Source organism: Hemiscyllium ocellatum, chromosome 14 (assembly GCF_020745735.1).
Source record: "Hemiscyllium ocellatum isolate sHemOce1 chromosome 14, sHemOce1.pat.X.cur, whole genome shotgun sequence".
NCBI lineage: Eukaryota > Metazoa > Chordata > Chondrichthyes > Orectolobiformes > Hemiscylliidae > Hemiscyllium > Hemiscyllium ocellatum.
Window position 1 is genome coordinate 58,835,614 of NC_083414.1, and position 18,888 is coordinate 58,854,501.

The window sequence follows — 18,888 nt, forward strand, 5'->3', positions numbered from 1 at the left end:
TTAATATTCACCGGGGTATTAATGTTTCTGTTGTCATACTTCAGTGAAGCACCTTGGAACAGTTAACTATGTTCAAGTTGGTACATCCTAATCTTAGCTAACAATGCTACTACTTAGATTAAAAGTAGCAGGAACTTGGCAACACCTCATTCTGGTTCCCCTGGAGTCACAGACCACTTGAGGTGGAAACATGTAGTCATTCCTTCATTGTCGTTAGGTTAAATTTCAAGGACTCCCTCTCTAATAGCATTGTGGATGCAAGTATGTCACAACGAATGCACTGGATCCAAAGGTGATGCACCACCATTTGCTCAAATACAACTGGGGATGGGCAATATATGTCAGCCTTGACAGTGTTGCTCATGTCCCATAAACAGATTAAAGGTTGAATGTATTCATCTTGAAATTATGAAACAGAAACTGCTGGACTGAAACAGGGTCACTGGACCCAAAATGTTCACTCTGCTTTCTCTCCACAGCTGCTGCCAGCAATTTTTGTTTATTTAATTTCAGGTTTTCAGCACCTGCAGTTCTTTATTTTTTGTTACCTTGACATTAAGTGGGTCTTGAACCTCCATAGTAGGGTTTCTTTTTGAGTGGAATGCCTTGTTGTCCATCCGCTTGACACAGTAAAGATCCAACACACTTCTGGCAATAATAGTGTGTAGTCTTTTAATGGCCACCATTTGAATCCAACCATGAGGATCCTGCACAAAGTCATGGACAATCGCATGAACAGGGAAAAGTGGAGAATTTGTTATCAAAGCAAGCAATTTAAATTACTGCCAGCCGTGGCCTCCACAACGTGTCTTCACAACAATTCCAATCTCCCCTCCCTTTTTCTATGCCACAATGATTTCTCCTATATCACCAATGAGTTTGTAGATGCCTGCTCCATTGTGGAGATTGTAGGACCAAAAGGCTTGCTTGGACAACCTGGGGGCACTTGGGTCTGGACGGGCCAGTCATGCTGAGGGTTTTCTTACCAGAGGAAAGTTGACCCTTTCTTCGTCTGATTTTCCAAAATCAGAGCTGGAGGCTCCCAGCCATTTCTGCAGTCACCTGAGTGCAAATGGGACAAACGGCCTGTAGTTGGCTCTTGCTCTGACTGGGTGTTGCCTGGCACTGCCCAGTCTCCTTGTGGGGATGGGACACCTGGTCCAAAATTAAGGTTAGGCAAAACGTAGTACTCCAGATGCTGGAGATCAGAGCCAAGCTTAGAGTGGTGCTGGAAAAGCACAGCAGGTCAGGCAACATCTGAGGAGCAGGAAAATTGATGTTTCGGGCAAAAGCCCTTCATCAAAGATGAGGCTGCAGGTTCCTCTTTCAGCAGGTTCCTAGTCTGCATTCCTGATGAAGGGCTTTTTCCCAAAATATCGATTTTCCTGCTCCTCGGATGCTGCCTGACCTCCTGTGCTTTTCCAGCACTATTTTAATCTTGACCCAGAATTAAGGCTCCCCACCCAACCCCACTCCCTCCCTGCCTTTGGTCCTGAGTATCAATATCGGGAGGCATAACTCTCCATCAGCCCTTGATGGTGCTAGGTCTGTCTCTCCATGGCATCTGCCAACCTATCCATGGAGGTAGACAGACTGTCCCAGGTATGACTGGCTGCATCGCTGTAACCTCTGAGCAATGACAGGCAGTGTGATGCAGGATTGGTGACATTGCATCAGTGATGGGCTTCCACACTGCCTATCTGCCATTCCTGATTCTCCCTGCAGATTTCTATAAATCCCCTGATCACCGAAACCAGACTGACTTCTCCTATACCCTCTCTCAGCAGGTTCCTCATTTCCAGAACTCCTCCAAGTGCCTGAGCCCTGGACGTTTCTCCCTCCCCCATCAGTGAGTCTGACCCCGCATTCTCAATGCCTATCCGTCTCACCAACGTTTCAGTATTGGGGCTGATGGGGGGGTAGGTCCTGGAGACAGCTTTGTCAATGCCTCCTTGGGGCCTTGGACACTATTGTCCACAGAAGATGAGGTCCTGCCCTTTGGGGGAGTCAAGCAGCTCTCTGCACATGTACTTGGAATGCGGGCTGCACTTGTAAGAAGGATGAAGCCAAAAGCATCATGGTCATTGGGTACAATCGATGCCCGATGCATGACACTGACTGCCCAGCTAATGTCAGGGTTTCGGTGGGACAAGTGGGACTTAGTGAGTTACTGGGGCATGGAGGTCTCCCCATTCCCTCAAGAGCGGCCTCAATCCTCTCCTGCACAGGCAAGGATCCCCTCCTTGTATATGGTGAAGACGTGGATATCAGCACCCACTCTCCCCTGCTCTCCTGCCAATCAGATCCATCTAATTTGACAATGATGCTGATGGGACTGATGAGACCAAGTGAGGAAAGGTGTTGCGAGTCTCAGGGTGAACGTGTATGAGTCTTGATGGGAGGTGGGTGAAGAGGCAGAGATGGGGTGAATATGAGGCAGCAGAGAATGGCACTTCCCCTGGTGGAGCAGCGAAGGCCATTTACTTTTCTGAAGGCATTGCAGCCCCAATTCTCCACTGTCTTGAGCATGGCACTGACCTGGGTGGTGATCTGTGACCAGGCTGGCATGGTATGGTGTCTTGGCTCCGTCTGCTGGCTTTCAGAGAAGAGGATGATCCTTCTCTACACCACCCTGTCAACCAGTGCTTCAAGGTTGGAGAACCATTGTGCCAGCTTCTCCTCTTAACCGTCTCTCCTCATTGCGCAGCAAAGATCAGATGCCACTCCTCCTTGAGGTGCCTGGCAGGGTTTGAAAGATGGCCAGAATGCAAGGGATGCTGGTGTGAAGAAGGATATTCAGTGAGTAGCAAGTTGTCCTCACACATGATAGGATGGGCCAGATATCAAATGTGACGCTTGGGACGGTAATGGCAATTAATGTCTCAAGTTTAGTAAGGTTCAGCAAGATAACTGGCTCAGCCTCATGGTGAAAATATCTCCACCAACCTTGTTGTGAGCTGCACTTAACCCAAAAAAGCTATAAGACAAAGCTCCTATGATTAAATTTGTTTTTTGTTTGTCTGCAAGTTTGCTATTAGCAGTATCCTGGAGATATTTTCCTGGATCTTTCATTGCTGCAGCATTCTGACCAATCTAAAGCATTAGAAATCCAAGTCAAAAGGGAGACAAAACATACCCATCAATTGAATTTTTTTCTTTTCAAGATTCAATAAATATAGACAAATAAACAAAATAGGGATGGTAGAAACAGGAAACAGTGGATATTGAGGCTATGGTCAAGTCAAAGAAGGTGGCATATGTCAGGTTGGGATCAAGTGAATTTCTTAAGTATAAAGGGAGTTAAGAAGGGCAAAAAGCGGGTATGAGAGAGTCTTGGCAGATAAGGTTTAAGGAAAATCCAAAGAAATTTTACAGGTACATTAAGGGCAAAAGAGCAACTGCCGAGAGAATGCGGCCCTTGAAGATCAATGAGGCTGTCTGTGTGGGAATGCAGGAGATGGGAGAAATACCAAAAAAATCACTTGAGTATTTACTGTGGAGAAAGTCTTGGAAGCTCAGGAATTCTGCCAAGCAAATATTGATGTCTTGAAAATAGTCCGCATTATGGAAGATGAGGTGCTGGAGGCATAAGAACATAAAGGTAGAAACATCTCTAGGGCCGATCAAGGGTATTGCAATACATTGTGGGATTTTAGGAAACAAATTACGGGGCCTCTGGCAGAGATATTTGTATTATCTGCAACTAGAGTTGTGGTGCTGGAAGATTGCAGGTGGCTAATGTGATGCCTTTATTTAAGAAAGGCTGCAAGAAAAAACCTGGGAAGTATAGACTGATGAGTCTGACATCAGTGGTGGGTAAGTTGTTGGAGGGCTTCTAAGAGGAAGGCTTGGGGCATGGGAGATTATGTCTCACAAACTTGATTGAGTCTTTTGAGGACATGACCAAGAAGCTAGATGAGGGCAAAGCAGTAGACGTTGTTTACATTGACTTTAGGAAGGCCTTTGACGACATTTCACATGGTAGACTGGTGGTCACGAATATAGGAAGCATGGTTAGTAAATTTGTGGATGACACCAAAATTGGTGGTATAGTCGACAGTGAAGAAGGTTACGCAAGAGTACAATGGGATCTTGATCAGCTGGGCCAATGGGCTGAGGAGAGGCAGATGAAGTTTTAATGCCAGGTTTTGCATTTTGGGAAGATAAATCAGGGCAGGACTTATTCAGTTTGTGGTAGGGCCCTGGGGAGTGTTGTTGAGCAGAGAGGCCTAGGGATTCAAGTGCACAGCTCCTTCAAAGTGGAGTTATAGGCCGGTCAGAGCATTGAGCATGGAAGTTGGGGCATCATGTTGTGGCTGTACAGGACATTGGTGAGGCCATGTTTGGAATACTGTGCACAGCTCTAGCCACCTTACTATAAGAAATTATTCAATTGGGAAGGGTATAGAAAGGATTTACAAAAATACTGGTGAGACTATAGAGTTTGAGTTATCAGGAAAGGCTAGATAGGTTAGGAGTGTAGGAGGTTGAGAGGTTACCTCGTCTAGGTTTATAAAATCAAAAGAGGCACAGATAAGGGAGATAGCAGAGGTCTTTCCCCGAGGATAGAGAAGTTCAAAGCTAGAGGACTTAATTTTAAGGTGAGAGGGTGAAGATTTAGGAACAATGTTTTCATACAGAGGGTGGTTGATATGTGGAATGAACTGCCAGAGGAAGTGGTAGATGCATGCACAGTAACAACATTTAAAAGACATTTGGACAGGTTTAAAGGGATATGGGGCAAATGCAGGCAAATGGGAAGGGTTTAGTTCGGGGAACCTGGTCGTCATGAATGAGTTGGACTGAGGGGTCTGTTTCCATGCTGTATGACTCAATGCTTCTATAGGTAGAACATTTGGCCTCTTTGAGTCGATTCTGTCATTCAATAAGGTCATGGATGATGTGTTTGTATTTCAAATTTCACATTCCTATCTATTTCTGATCACTCTTGTCCTCAAGCCTAATAAGAATCAATGTTCCTCCATCTTAAAAAATGTTTAATGGCCACCTTCTGAGGTGAGGCACTTGAAAGTCATTCAACCCTCAGAGAAAAGAAAATTCTTATCCCTGCACTGAAAGGACAAACAAAATTTTAAAATAGTACCCTGTATTGTTGACCGGCCATGAGTAAACATTAATTCCATGTTCACCTTGTCAAATCCATTCAGAATCTTTAAAGCTTCAATTAAGTTACCCTTCGTGCTTATGAACTCCAGTGGACAGAATCCCAATCTATGCAGACTTTCGTCATTGCACAAACTGCTTATTTCAGGTATGAATCTAGTAAACCTCCTCCAAACTACCTCCAATATCCTTCCTTAAATAAGAAGACCAAGCTACATTCAAACTACTGCCTCATAAATGCCCCATACAACTGAAGTATAACATTCCTACTTTCATCTCCAATTCCAAATTGGAATTCTTCCGATATTGATGCATTTGTGTGGAAAAAAAAATATGAATCAATAGCAAAACGTTTTATTAACATAAACAAGAAAAATTAACAACTAAGTTGAGTCATGAGTTAAGTCAGTAAGTTGCAATAAAAAAGTGAATCTGGAAGGATTAAATTTTTTTGTTGTGGATTCAAGTGTTTGGCTCAGCTTAACATTGCTAATGAGGAAAGTGGGAAGTGTGAGAGGTGGTAGGTTGGTGGAGGGGGTAGAAAGTCATCCAGTGAATCATTCCCTCCTGAGCAGCACTGTGGGTGTACCTACACCACATCAACTGCAGTGATTCAAGAGGTGCCTCACCACCACCTTCTAAAGGTCGGCTAGGAAAGGGCAATAAATTCTGGCAAAGCCACCAATGCCCACATTCTATGAAAGAATAAAGGAGGAAAAGAAGCAGAATTGACAGGATTGACACACCTTAATTTTTTGCACTTATCATTGTCCCTCATATTATCTCTGTAAAGAAACCTGTACTATGGGAAGATTGACCATAACTGGACAAGAGGGTATTTTAGGAGACCGGTTGAAATGTGATGAAACTTTGGTAACAAGTTCCTATTCTGTAGTTTTAGTAATCATTAACAAGTCTATAAAACATTATAGTTTTGGAGATTGAGGCATAATCAGGTGTTACTCATTTACGAAGATGACAGAATGGGGAGATAGTAGAAATTAGGTATCATTATAGATATTAGTTAATTATTAGATATGAGAACATACAATAAAATCCTCCTAATGAGCCAGAGTTCTGATTTCCTTTGACTAAAAATGTTCAATCCCATGAAGAGAACCCAAAATAACATCTGGAATTTATCTGATTTTGTAACAAAAATTGGTATTTTTCTAAGATTATTAAAGGATACAGTAAGATTTGTGATGTCCATTACCAAACTACCTGGTTAAGAATTTGATAAATCTTAATGTTGACATAAGGAGAATCATATATTGTAAAAAAAAACCTTAGTATTATGTAGTTATGATCGGAGTTGATGTTACTGTTGCACAAGTCAGATCCCAAACTGAAATACCATTCGATGCAATGTATTCTGCTTTTTTTTGTGTTTTAACAAAATTATCTTTCACTGAACCACAATGCTGCAGACACGTTTTCAACAATAAAACAGACATTTACTACACAAAACAAATGAATAAAAAAACCAAGCTATTTACATGTAGCAACAATTAAGCATTTGATTAACACAATACAGTGTGTTAAAATACAATGCCATTAAGCCCTGTAGCACATTACGTTACTCATACATGACAGAGAATTCCTTTCTCACATCTCAAGGGTTTGACTTAACACATACTTCAATTCCTAGTCCCGAGAATCTGATAGTGTCTTCCTTAAACCTTCACCAAGCTAAGCTTCGACTTTTTCTCCTTCAGGCAACCCCTTCAGGTTTTAACCAAATATGTCTGATCTGAAATTTTAAAACTAACCTCCTTACACTGAGATCTATCTCTTATGTGTTCTAAACTATTTCCCTTAGGAGAAACTGTTTTACGATTCCAGCTTCAGCCAAGAGTTCTGCAAAAAGTGAAACTAAAATGGATTTCACCAAGCTTTGGGTGTTATCCCTGAGCCAAAGCAAAACAATCTCAAAAACTTCTGTCTGAAACGTAATGCACAACTGTTTATTCTGTTCGCTCATAAAACTCACTCAATGAAAAGAAAACCATATTGCACTCCAGGAAATCTCACTCTCCTGCTGTTTTAAAATCAGCTTCCTTGCTACTCAAACACTTAAAAGTTAATCATTAAAGCCTTTTGTAGAGACAGATGAAGCCCATGTACCAACAGTTCAAAACTCACATTCTAAAAGAAATAATACTAAAATATACATAAATCACAGATGTTGAAGCACAGTGTTAACATCATTGCTTTCAGATAAAACTGAGAAATCCTATTAATAATGTTTAATGTGCAACTAAACTGTGTTTGCACCTCATCATATGGTAGATTTGCTGCCACTCTTCTGTTTAAATATAGTGACTTACAGGACCTGCTTAATCTAGCAAGGGCAGCACCGTGGCTCAATCGTCAGCACTGCAGTCTCACAGCACCAAGGACCCAGGTTCGATTCTACCTTCGGGCAACTGTCTGTGTGGACTTTGCACATTCTCCCCATGTCTGCATGGATTTCCTCTCAGTGCTCTGGTTTCCTCCCACAATCCGAAGATGTGCAGGTTCTGTAGATTGACCATGCTAAATTGACAATGGTATAAAGGGGTATGCCAATTAACCGTGGGAAATGCACGGTTCCAGGGATAGGGTGGGGGGTGGGTCTGGGTGTAATGCTCTTTGGAGGGTCAGTGTGGACTCAGTGGACTGAATGGCCTGCTTCCACAATGTAGGGACTCTATGATAGCGTGATAGAGGAAAACCACTTCTTGGTCTAACTTTCTTATTGAATAAGAAATAAAATTTTGCATGTTAGCGCTTTGCAAGTTACGTTAATATGATATTGTCACAGAGACTGAGGAGGACCTGGATATGTGGTCTTTCTCTTCCGAAAACTTGAGTTGTTGTGCCCACAAGTCCATATACCATCGTATAATCTTAGCACAGGTGCTCATAGCAGCCCTCAGTATTAACTCTTGCAGACCTGTCACTAACAAATAGGACTTCTGCATGTAACATAATTCCACAGTGAGAGACAATGTCTTGCCCAAAATCGAGCACACTCAGGTAGTACTCTTTAACTCTGATCCCACAGCCAATTGTATATCGGAGCAAAAATAATAAAGATGTGTAAATGTGTTATAATTCTTCAAAGGGAAATATCTTTACGGTCTAATCATGGTTATATATTTGAGATATTTTGTGGGGAGTCTTTTGATTATGGAGTCAGTGGAGGTTGGGATTCCCACCTCATTGCTCAATGTGCAACAAATTCAGATAGAGTGTTTGGGAAGTGGAGTGGAGAGCAGGGGATAAGGGGTTTCCAAATACTCCGTTTGAAATCTTTCTTCTTCATCTTAAACCTATTTCCTCTAGTTTTGGATTCACCTACCTTGACTACTCATCCTATCCATGTCCCTCATGATTTTGGATACTTCTGTAAGGTCTCTCCGCAGCCTTCAGGACTCTAGGGAAAACAGCGCCAACCTATTCAGTCTCTCCCTATAGCTCAAGCCCTCCTACCCTGGCAACATTCTTGTTATTCTTTTCTGAACGCTTTCAAGTTTCACAACATCCATCCTGTAGTAGGGAGACCCGAATTGCAAGCAGTATTTCAAAAGTGGCCTAACCAATGTCCTGTACAGCTGCCATGTGACCTCCCAACTCGTATGCTCAATGCACTGACCTCTTCATTACCCTGTCTACCTGCAACTACACTTTCAAGGAAATATGGACCTGCACTCCATTGTCTCTTTGTTCAGCAACACTCCCTAGGACCTTACTATTAAGTGTCTAAGCCCATCCCTGATTTTCCCTACCAAAATGCAGCACCTCGCATTTATCTAAGTTAAACTCCATCTGCCGTTCCTCAACCCATTAGCCCATCTGATCAAGATCCCATTGTACTCTGAGGTAACCTATTTTGCTGTCCACTACATCATCAATTTTGATGTCATCTGCAAATTCACTAGCTATACTTTCTGTATTCAGATCCAAATCATTTATATAAATGACGAAAGACAATATTATAAATTCCACAGTGAGAAACAATGTCTTGCCCATAATCGGACACAGTCAGGTGGTACTCTTTAACTCTGATCCCACAGCTAACTTTATTTCAGAGCAAAAATAATCAAGACATGAATGTGTAAATGTTATAATTCTTCAAAAGGAGATATCTTGAAGGTCTAATAGTGGTTATATATTTGAGATATTTTGTGGGGAGTCTTTTGACTATGGAGTCAGCAGAGGTTGGGATTCCCACCTCATTGCTCAGTGTGCAACAAATTCAGATAGAGTGTTTGAGGAATGCAGTGAAAGGCCAGGGATGGAAGTTTTCAAATACTTCCTTTATCCATTGCAAGGTGGAAAAAGGGCTCAATTGCTGTTCCAGTAAATGGTTCCGGTAGCAATAATGTAGCAACATGGAGGAGCTAAAAGTTGTTGTGAAATCCCACCATGTTGTGGAAGCTGGTATGTTTGTGGTGGCAATCCTGATGTAAGTCCTTGATTTCATGCTTGGCCGTACACCGAGGATTTCAGGCCATGTCATAATGAAGCCGAAACACAAGTGGGAAGTTCTTTGTCACACATGTGTTGCCACAACTTCAAGCAGATATTTTTTTCTCATGACGTGCAAGACATTCAAAGAAAGGACTTGATTCATGGAGGAAGATCATATTTTTAGGATATCCCAAACTTCTTCACAGTGCGACCAGTTACTTTTAAGGTGGAGCCAATGTAGATATGCAAGCAAATGCAGTTAGATTACTTTGTACCAAAAGCTGCCAAAGCAGCAAAACAGATTACTAACAGCCTAGTCAGTTCTTCAAGTTGTTGTGTGAAGGATAAATCTTGCCCAAGACTTGGGGAATCCTCATGCTATGTTTGTGTAGAGATGTGATAATTTCTATTTTTATCTAAGTTTGATATCGCAGATGACTCAATAAATACAGATTCCTTCAACATTACAATGAGTTATGAGTCAGTAATTTGCGACAAATACTAAATAATTGCCTGAAGTCTGATTTTACTTCATCAACTTTCCCATGAAAGAAAGTCTGAGATTCCTCATAGAAAGGTATTACTGAGCCAGACAGCTTGCAAAGTCAATTCTCGTTATGATCCATTTTGTTTTTGACCAGCTAAGTATAGGGGCGATTGAATTATCCTTCAAATCCACAATGAGGTCAGTTTCTCTTATAGACAATGCAAGCCAGGAGAAGATATTGGATACCTTTCTTGAGCTGATATCTTTTTTCAGATCAGAAATGATTGAATTCTTGTAGCCTTGGTTCAGTTCTAGATAAAGAAATGCTCGCAGTATGAACACCAAGCAATTTAGAACTGTGAACAAAAGGGTTACCTTACTTGGGCATAATTGCTCCAAATGAGTAGTATGCTGAATCAACTTTGATCAGTTGAAACTCATCCAATTGCATCAAGTCAACATGCACTTGTAAAGGAAAAGTCATGTCTGACTAATCTTTCTGAAGTGGTCACTTACCTGAACTTAACTGAACTGAACTATATAGTTTATATGAACTTGGCTTGCATTTGTTTTCATTTAGATGATTAAAATTGATTTAATTGAGTTCTTTAAAATTATAAATGGAGTCCATGGGATGGATACAACAAAGTGTTTTCTGAATAATTCTCAGCGAGGGACATATCTTAAAGGTCATTTAGTGAAATCGGGAAGTGTTTTTTTTTAAACAAAATAATTGGTTGTAAATCATTGGTTGCTGCATTTGTATACTACAATGATTCCTACTAAAAATATTTTAAATGGTTTTGAAAAACTTCCGTATTGAGGATGCTAATGAAATTGGGTACATGCAAGTTCTTTTTTTACTTAATATAAAATGTTGGGGTATCCTTTCATGATGTTTCAAGATTCTATTTACTGTTGTCTTTAATGTGTTAATTGGTCTCTAATGCAATGAAGCTTACATGGTAAGTTTGAGCAATAAGTAAATTTGAATCATTTTATATCTCATGCTCTCTCATCTCATGCTGCAAAAAAAAATTAGCCTGAATAGCAATGCAGTATATTTAGATTTGCGTTGTCTTTGTGGATGAAAGCAATGCCAAGTTGAAGAGAAACAAAACTATTTGTATCAGTTTCTCAAGTTTACATCCGTATAATGATCCGCTGCTTACTAAAAGGGGACTATATATTGTAAAGGGAGGCTCTTTCTGGATGCAAGTCAAGATTCCTCAGCTGAGACTGTCATCTACTGAGAACATCTCTCAAAGGCAGATCGAACATGACAGGAGCAAAAAACTTTGTTCACTGACTTGCTTCTCCGTAAAGATCTCCTGTGTGCCACGCTACATTCTTCTATTAAACTTTGAAAACAAATTATTCTTTAAAGTAGCTTAGACTTTGCCACTTATTTCTAAATAGTGCTGAGAATGTGTTTTTAAAGTTACCATTTTAATGTCCAATAGGTTGTTCTATTTGAGAACCCATTCTCTTAAATGCCACTCAGATACATTGGTTTGTTCTTTTTCCTCCAGGCAGTGCTGGAACCCCTGTCATGTTTGATGATAAAGGAGATGCTCCAGGCCGTTACGACATCTTCCAGTATCAGCTTGTTGGAAACCATACCTGGGACTACCGCAAAATTGGCCAATGGACAGACCATCTTCATCTCAAGGTAAGTCACCCCTATGAACAAGTCTGGGCTAAGTAAACAGTAGCAGTGAGGCGTAAAATCAATAATACTGAACTTGTTTGAAGGAAACATTCATGGAGATAGGCTAGAGCATTCTGGCACTAATTCTCTGCTCTAATCTTGCATCAAATATTATCTAGTGAACCCTGACTCGTAATGCTGGATTTGTCATTGTATCCCACAGAAATAACTTCAGACTGCTGAATGCTGAAATGCTTTGTTTCATCTCTGGAACAATTGTAGGCTGTAAACAAAGTGTTGGAGGTTGTTTCTATTAGCAATGCAATTTTTGTAACAACATGCCTGTTTAAACAATAATTTCTGATGTCGAATCCTCTCCCTTGACCCATGCACGTCGCTTTATTAATAGGCTTATAACTTTTAGGTGAAAACAACTAAAAGCTTAATATTTGGGGATCACTCGAGTAGTAAATGATTTTTACGTACATCACTGTAATAACTCTCTACCATGTGTAGATTTCCTGATTATCTGTAATGGTTCTAAAATGAGAACTGGTGCTTCCCACTTACAGTAGTTATTTAATACCAAGACAAAGGATCTCCATATAAAGCAAAGTGGCAGCATGTGACAGGACAGATGTTGGCAATTGTGTCAAATGCCCCTTTGTGGTGTAGAATGTAAATCAAGTGTGTACAAATTGTACACTGACATTGGCTAAAACAGCTGTTCTCAGCTGGTGATGTTTATTGTGAAATGGCAGTTGCTATTACACTTTCAGTTTCCTGTGTGAACATGACCATGTTAACAGACAAAATGTTAGCATGCTATTTTTATATTAATGTATAGATAAAAGCCACATTTCAGTGGCTGTGTGTTAGGAATGCATTCAGTGCATTTGGGGCCACTGAGCTTCAGGTTGGTGGAAGGGATGGCCAAAATATTAAGTGGAAGGGTAATAGTTGGTTTCTCTCATTGATCATGGCAGAAGCTGATAGTAGACCTTCCAGACCAGAGAACAATTAAGATTCTTAAGGTGTCAATAAGGTCCTCCGGGGATCCAAGATGGCGGCGACCCAGCAAGACTGAGTCCACAGTGCTCTACCCAAAACTTGGGCAAAGTAGGCTATCCACCCCCACCACACTCACTAAACCATTTATAATAGTTGTTAACCTTAAATAGTTACCTATTAGTACATTTAAATAGTCTAATACTAGCTGGAAAATGAGTAAAGGGAAGGGAACAGGCGGCTCTAAGAAAGCAGGGACCCCTCCCCCACCCTCTCCCTCTTCAGCTGCAACAAAAGTATCTTCAGCTGCTTCAGGAGACCTACCAACGAAGATGAGCTTTGAGGAGATATTTGCCAGGTGGGAGGCGAAGATTGATGCTTTTATCGAAGTGCTTCTCTGCTCTGCCGAGACTCAATCAGCCGAGCTGCAGAAGCAGGGCAGAGACATTCAGGAATTGGAGTGCCGAGTCAGAGAGGTGGAGTCGAAGGCCGCAGCCTCAGAGACTGCGATAAAATCGGCAGCCGACCACATCCATTTTCTCGAGAATCGAGTCCAGAACCTAGAAAACCACATTGATGACCTCGAAAATCGATGTCGTAGAAAAAATATTCGGTTGTTGGGCCTGCCCGAGCAGGAAGAGGGAGGTCAGCTGACAGCATTCTTAGAGCATTGGCTGCCACAACTTTTAAATCTGCCTGCTGGATCAGGCCGGGTAAGGGTAGAATGGGCCTACCGGGTCACAGTACGTGGGCCCGGCTCAACCCAGCGCCCACGCCCGGTCCTGTTCCAGCTGCAGAGCTATAGGGAGAGGCAGATGCTCCTGGAAGCCTCAAGAAATCTGGGAAAAGATCCCCAAGCTATGACCCACAAAGGATCCAGGATCATGCTGTTCCAGGACTTCTCCCCAGCTTTGGTCCGAAGGAGGAAGGCATTCGATGAGGCAAAGAAGCGTTTAAGGGACTTAAATATCCAGTACTCCTTACGATATCCAGCGACGCTACGCCTTAGCCACGAAGGATCCATATATAACTTCGGATCACCGGAGAAGGCTAAGGAATTCTTGGACTCTCTTAAATAAACTGTAAGAGATTGTGGACGCTGGTCTGCCTTTCCCATTATTTTGGTTTACATCCCTTCATCTTTTCTTATCTTTCCCCCTATGTGTGTATGTATATATATACGTTGGGGCGTTTGGTGAATGTTGATGGGGAGATGTGGTTACCTTATTCTATTTTACTTCTGTTTTTAGGAGCGGGGTTGTTTTTCTTTCCCCTGTTATTTTGTGGTATTATATTTAAGTATTATATGTTGAGATTGTAATCTTATAGTTATATATGGTATTAATATTCCCAAATATATTTAGATGTGGGTGTGGGTGGGGGTGGGGTGTTCACTGTTAACTCTAGCTTTATATTATATTTGAATTCTCCTCATTTTATTGAGGAACACCTGGGTCAAGGGTGGGGCACTGGTTGGAAGAGGGTAAGATGGACTGTGGGAGAGGAAGTGACGCTCCCTGGGAACAAGGGAGAAAATCTCCAATTCGGAATGTTTTATATCTTTTATACTTAGAAAGAGTTTTTTGTTATATTGTTTTGAGTGTATCAGAGAGTCTTTACTTTTGTAAATCTTGTATGCTCCATGCTCGGGATGTTCTAGATAGGGTTTCCCCTCCCGAGGGGTCTCGGATCTGTCCAGATGATTATGGCTGAACAGTCGGTTAAGTGGTGCACCTGGAATGTCAGGGGGGGTAATTCGCCAGTTAAAAGGAAGAAAATATTATCAAATCTTAAGAAGGAGAGAGTTGATATAGCTCTCCTACAGGAGACACACCTGTCGGATAAAGAACACTTAAAATTACGACAGGGCGGATTTGATCAGGCCTTTTTTTCCTCTTTTAATTCAAAAAGCAGGGGAGTCGTTATCCTTGCCCGGAAGAACTTCCCTTTTAAAATTCTAAATCAGATAAAAGACGAATCTGGACGATATATTTTGATTAAAGCCCTCATAAATGGAGAGGAATATGGGATCTTAAATGTGTACTGCCCCCCGGCACACCCCTTTAAATTCATAACGGAAGCTTTTTCAAAACTGATGGCCTTTGGTGCCCGTCATACAATTATAGGGGGAGACTTTAATTGTATTATGGATCCGGAAATAGACAGGATTCCCAAGAGTGCCGCTGGAGTATCTCCCAGATCTAGACAACTGGCGGACCTGAATAAAGAATTAGGATTGGTAGATGTATGGAGATGTCTCCATCCACAGGGTAGAGATTTTTCTTTCTACTCTAATCCACATAAATGTCACACAAGAATTGATATGTTTTTTGCCCCATCGATTTTTCTAAATTCTATAGCAACCTGTAAAATAGATACTATAGCAATCTCTGACCATGCCGCTGTATACATGGAAACTAAGGTAAAGAACAATGGGACATCCGCTCGGCATTGGCGTATGGACCCCTTCCTGATAAAAGATAGCAAATTTTTTAAGTACTTCTCCCAAGAACTTAAAACTTTTTTAGAAATTAATACTGGTACGGCTAGCAATCCGTCAATGATGTGGGAGACCATCAAAGCTTATGCACGAGGTTTGATCATCTCCTATTCAGCGACCCAGAGGAAAATGAAGGGAGAGCAACAGCGTCTGCTCGAAGCTCGCCTAAAAGCAGCCGAAACAGCATACGCTGATAGACCTTCTATCACAAAATTGCAGAGGATTACAGCTCTTAGGACAGCTTTAAACACCGCGCTTACTCAAACGGCTAAAAGGGAAATATTATTTGCGAAACAAAGATTATATGAATATGGCGACAAACCGGGTAGATACTTAGCATTTCTTGCAAAGAAAAAGAAAGCCCCTCAAACTATTCCGACCATCAAGGAAAGTACAGGTACCCTGACTCATGATCATAAAAAGATCAATGCGACCTTTAAAGAATTTTATTCTGAACTATATAGATCGCAGGATTGTGAAGATAGGATTAGGAGGATGCAGTCATTTTTTAAAAATTTGACCTTCCCGGGCCTGACTCCGGAACAGGTGTCGGCCCTAAATACCCCTTTAACAGTCCAAGAAATACTTGAGGCAATTAGGCAACTTCAGAGCGGAAAAGCACCGGGCCCGGATGGTTTTCAAGCTGAATTCTATAAAGAATTTACAGGAATATTGGTTGACCCACTTATGGATATGTATAATTTTGCGCATAGTCAGGTCTGTCTCCCGCCCACGCTGAAAGAAGCAAATATTTCTCTTATCCTCAAAAAAGGAAAAGACCCAGAAGATTGTGCATCTTACAGACCAATATCCTTACTAAATGTAGACTTTAAAATTCTCTCAAAAATGTTAGCACTAAGACTAGAAAGGGTACTGCCATATATTATAAAGGAAGACCAGACGGGATTTATTAAGGGCCGCAGATCATCCAATAATATCAGAAGGGTCTTGAATATGATCCAAGCCTGTCATCAGGGAAAGATACCAGGAGTAGTAATTTCATTGGATGCGGAAAAGGCATTTGATAGGGTTGAATGGTCATATTTATTTTACACATTGGAAAAGTTTGGCGTTGGACAGGTGTCTACCAAATGGGTTTCAACATTGTATAATGACCCCAAAGCAGCTGTTATTACTAATGGGTTAAGATCGGATGGCTTCAGTGTGGGTAGGGGCTGCCGTCAAGGATGTCCTCTCTCACCATTGTTGTTTACGCTGATAATCGAACCATTAGCAGAAGCCATCCGGACTGATCCTAATATAACGGCCCCGAGGATTGGTACAGGTAAACACAAAATTACCCTCTATGCAGATGACGTTCTCTTATTCCTCAGTAATCCTTCAATGTCAGTGCCTCGTCTAATTCAGGTTATTAATACATTAAGTGCATTCTCAGGCTATAAAATTAATTTTTCAAAATCGGAAGCCATGCCAATGGGTGGTCTGGCTATGATACCCCACTTAATGGACGGATCCCCTTTTCCCTTCCGTTGGTCCCTGGAGGGCTTCTTATATTTAGGTATTTTTATCACGCCAGTATTTGATCAGCTGTATAGGGCTAATTTTGTACAATTAATGGAAAGGATAAGGCAGGACCTCCAGCGATGGAGAGACCTTCCGACTTCCTGGCTAGGGAGAATAGCATTAATTAAAATGAATGTTCTGCCCCGTCTCTTATATCCTATGAGAATGCTCCCGCTGATGCTGCCAAGGCTAGCCCTACGTAAATTATATGGCTGGTTGGGCTCCTTTATTTGGAACCATAGACGGCACCTTATTAAGCTGAAGAAGCTACAGCTTCCACAGGCAAGGGGAGGACTGGACTTCCCAGACTTTAGGAAATATTAGTTAAGCTCCCTACTAAGTTACATAGCTGATTGGGTTTCATCTGATCCACAATCAATTTGGCTGGATATCGAAGCCTCCCAAGTAAAATACCCACTTATTAACTTTTTATTTTCAGATAAAAGGAAAATCATTACAGACCACTGTAAAAATCCCATAATATTAAACACAATTAAGGCCTGGAATATAATGCGGCAAAATGAGGGTAACTCACATAAAACATCCCTCCATGCACCAATAGTAGGCGCATGGGGATTCCAACCGGGGATTACAGATGCCACCTTTAAACTCTGGAGATCCAGGGGCATCTCATGCTTAGGGGACCTATTTAAAGATGGGATCCTGATGTCCTTTGAGCAGCTGCGTCTGAAATTCGGAATACCTAATGGGGATCTCTTTCGATAATTCCAAGTTCGAGATTATATACAGAGGAAGACTACATTAATAGATAGTCTTTATAAATCAGACAGAGAACGTAATGTCTTACGACCAGCGGGGGCATCCTCCGTTAGTACTATATACCATTTGCTACATGATGGATTCTCAGGAGACATGGATGACCTGCTTAAAACATGGGAGCAGGACTTGGGGCTAGAAATCTCTGAGGATATGTGGAATGACATTTGGGAAAATGCTAGAAGAATTGCTATCTGTAACAGAACTCAGGCTATCCAACTAAAGATACTTCATAGGGCCCATATAGCTCCGGCTCGACTGGCAAAATTTAAGGCAGGAGCATCTCCAATGTGTCCCAAATGCAAAATAGAGGTGGGTACTCTTGCACATTGTCTGTGGACTTGTCAGAAAATCCGCAGATACTGGACTAAAGTGGCAAATACCCTGACAGAAATTTTAGGAACGGAAATTAGGGTGGACCCTGTATCTCTCCTTTTGGGCTTTTCGAACCTCTCATCTCTGGATATGCATGGGAAGAGACTATTTTCTATTCTCTCTTTCTGTGCAAGGAAAAATATTTTGGTGAACTGGGTGGCTGAGGGCCCCCCTGGACTTTCAAATTGGCACAGATTAATTATGGAATATGGTGCACCGAAAGACTGAATTATTTTATAAAATATGGCAGCCCTTTTTGAATTATATAAATGCAGATATTTCGGCTATCCTAACAAGGGCTTTTATTTAGTGAAGATTTCAGACCGGGCTGCTCCGGGGCCCCTTGGGAGAGGAATCCTGCGCGAATACGGGTTTTATTATATTTGATGTTTATACATTCCGAGCATGTAAGAGACTTAGGTATACACTCTGGTTAGTTATAGGTTAGATTAGTAGAAAGTTGAGTTTTTTTTTCTTTCTTTTTCGTTTCTTTTTTTTTCTCTTTTTGTTTTCTTTCTTTCTCTTTTCTTTGTTAAATTATGACTATTGTATATATGATTTAATTGTACATCAATGTTTGTATTTGAGAGTTTTGTTTATTTTTGTAAATTTGCAAAAATGTTAAATTTCAATAAAAATATCTACAAAAAAAAAATAAGGTCCTCCTTTAAAGCCTTTTCCTGCTGCCACTGGCATTTTAGCGGAGGGGTTTTGAGAGAGGTGGGTGCTTGGGTGCACTTTGATTCATTGTTCAAGGACTCATCCACCCCATTCCGTCACCCTGAGCAATGGTCATTTCCTCTCAAGCACCACCTTGTCCCCTGACTCCACATACTTACATTCCAGAGAGGCATTTATGATGCTGCGGTTTTCTGGGTGAGTGCTGTCCCAACAGTGGCCACTTCTCTTGCAGACACTGCTGGGACAGAACAGCAACCAGCTGTCTGAGTAGTGAGCAATTCTTGGAGATGGGATCTCGCACAG

The 18,888-nt window shown here is 41.4% G+C and overlaps 1 protein-coding gene across 1 annotated transcript in view; it reads left to right on the forward strand.

The window, feature by feature from the left end:
- The window catches only part of LOC132822385 (metabotropic glutamate receptor 7-like), a 750,094-nt gene that overhangs the window by 460,990 nt on the left and 270,216 nt on the right, over nucleotides 1–18,888 (forward strand). The window contains exon 7 of the mRNA XM_060835730.1: nucleotides 11,602–11,741. Coding sequence (XP_060691713.1) covers nucleotides 11,602–11,741 — 140 coding nt within the window. The remainder of the gene's footprint in view (nucleotides 1–11,601; nucleotides 11,742–18,888) is intronic.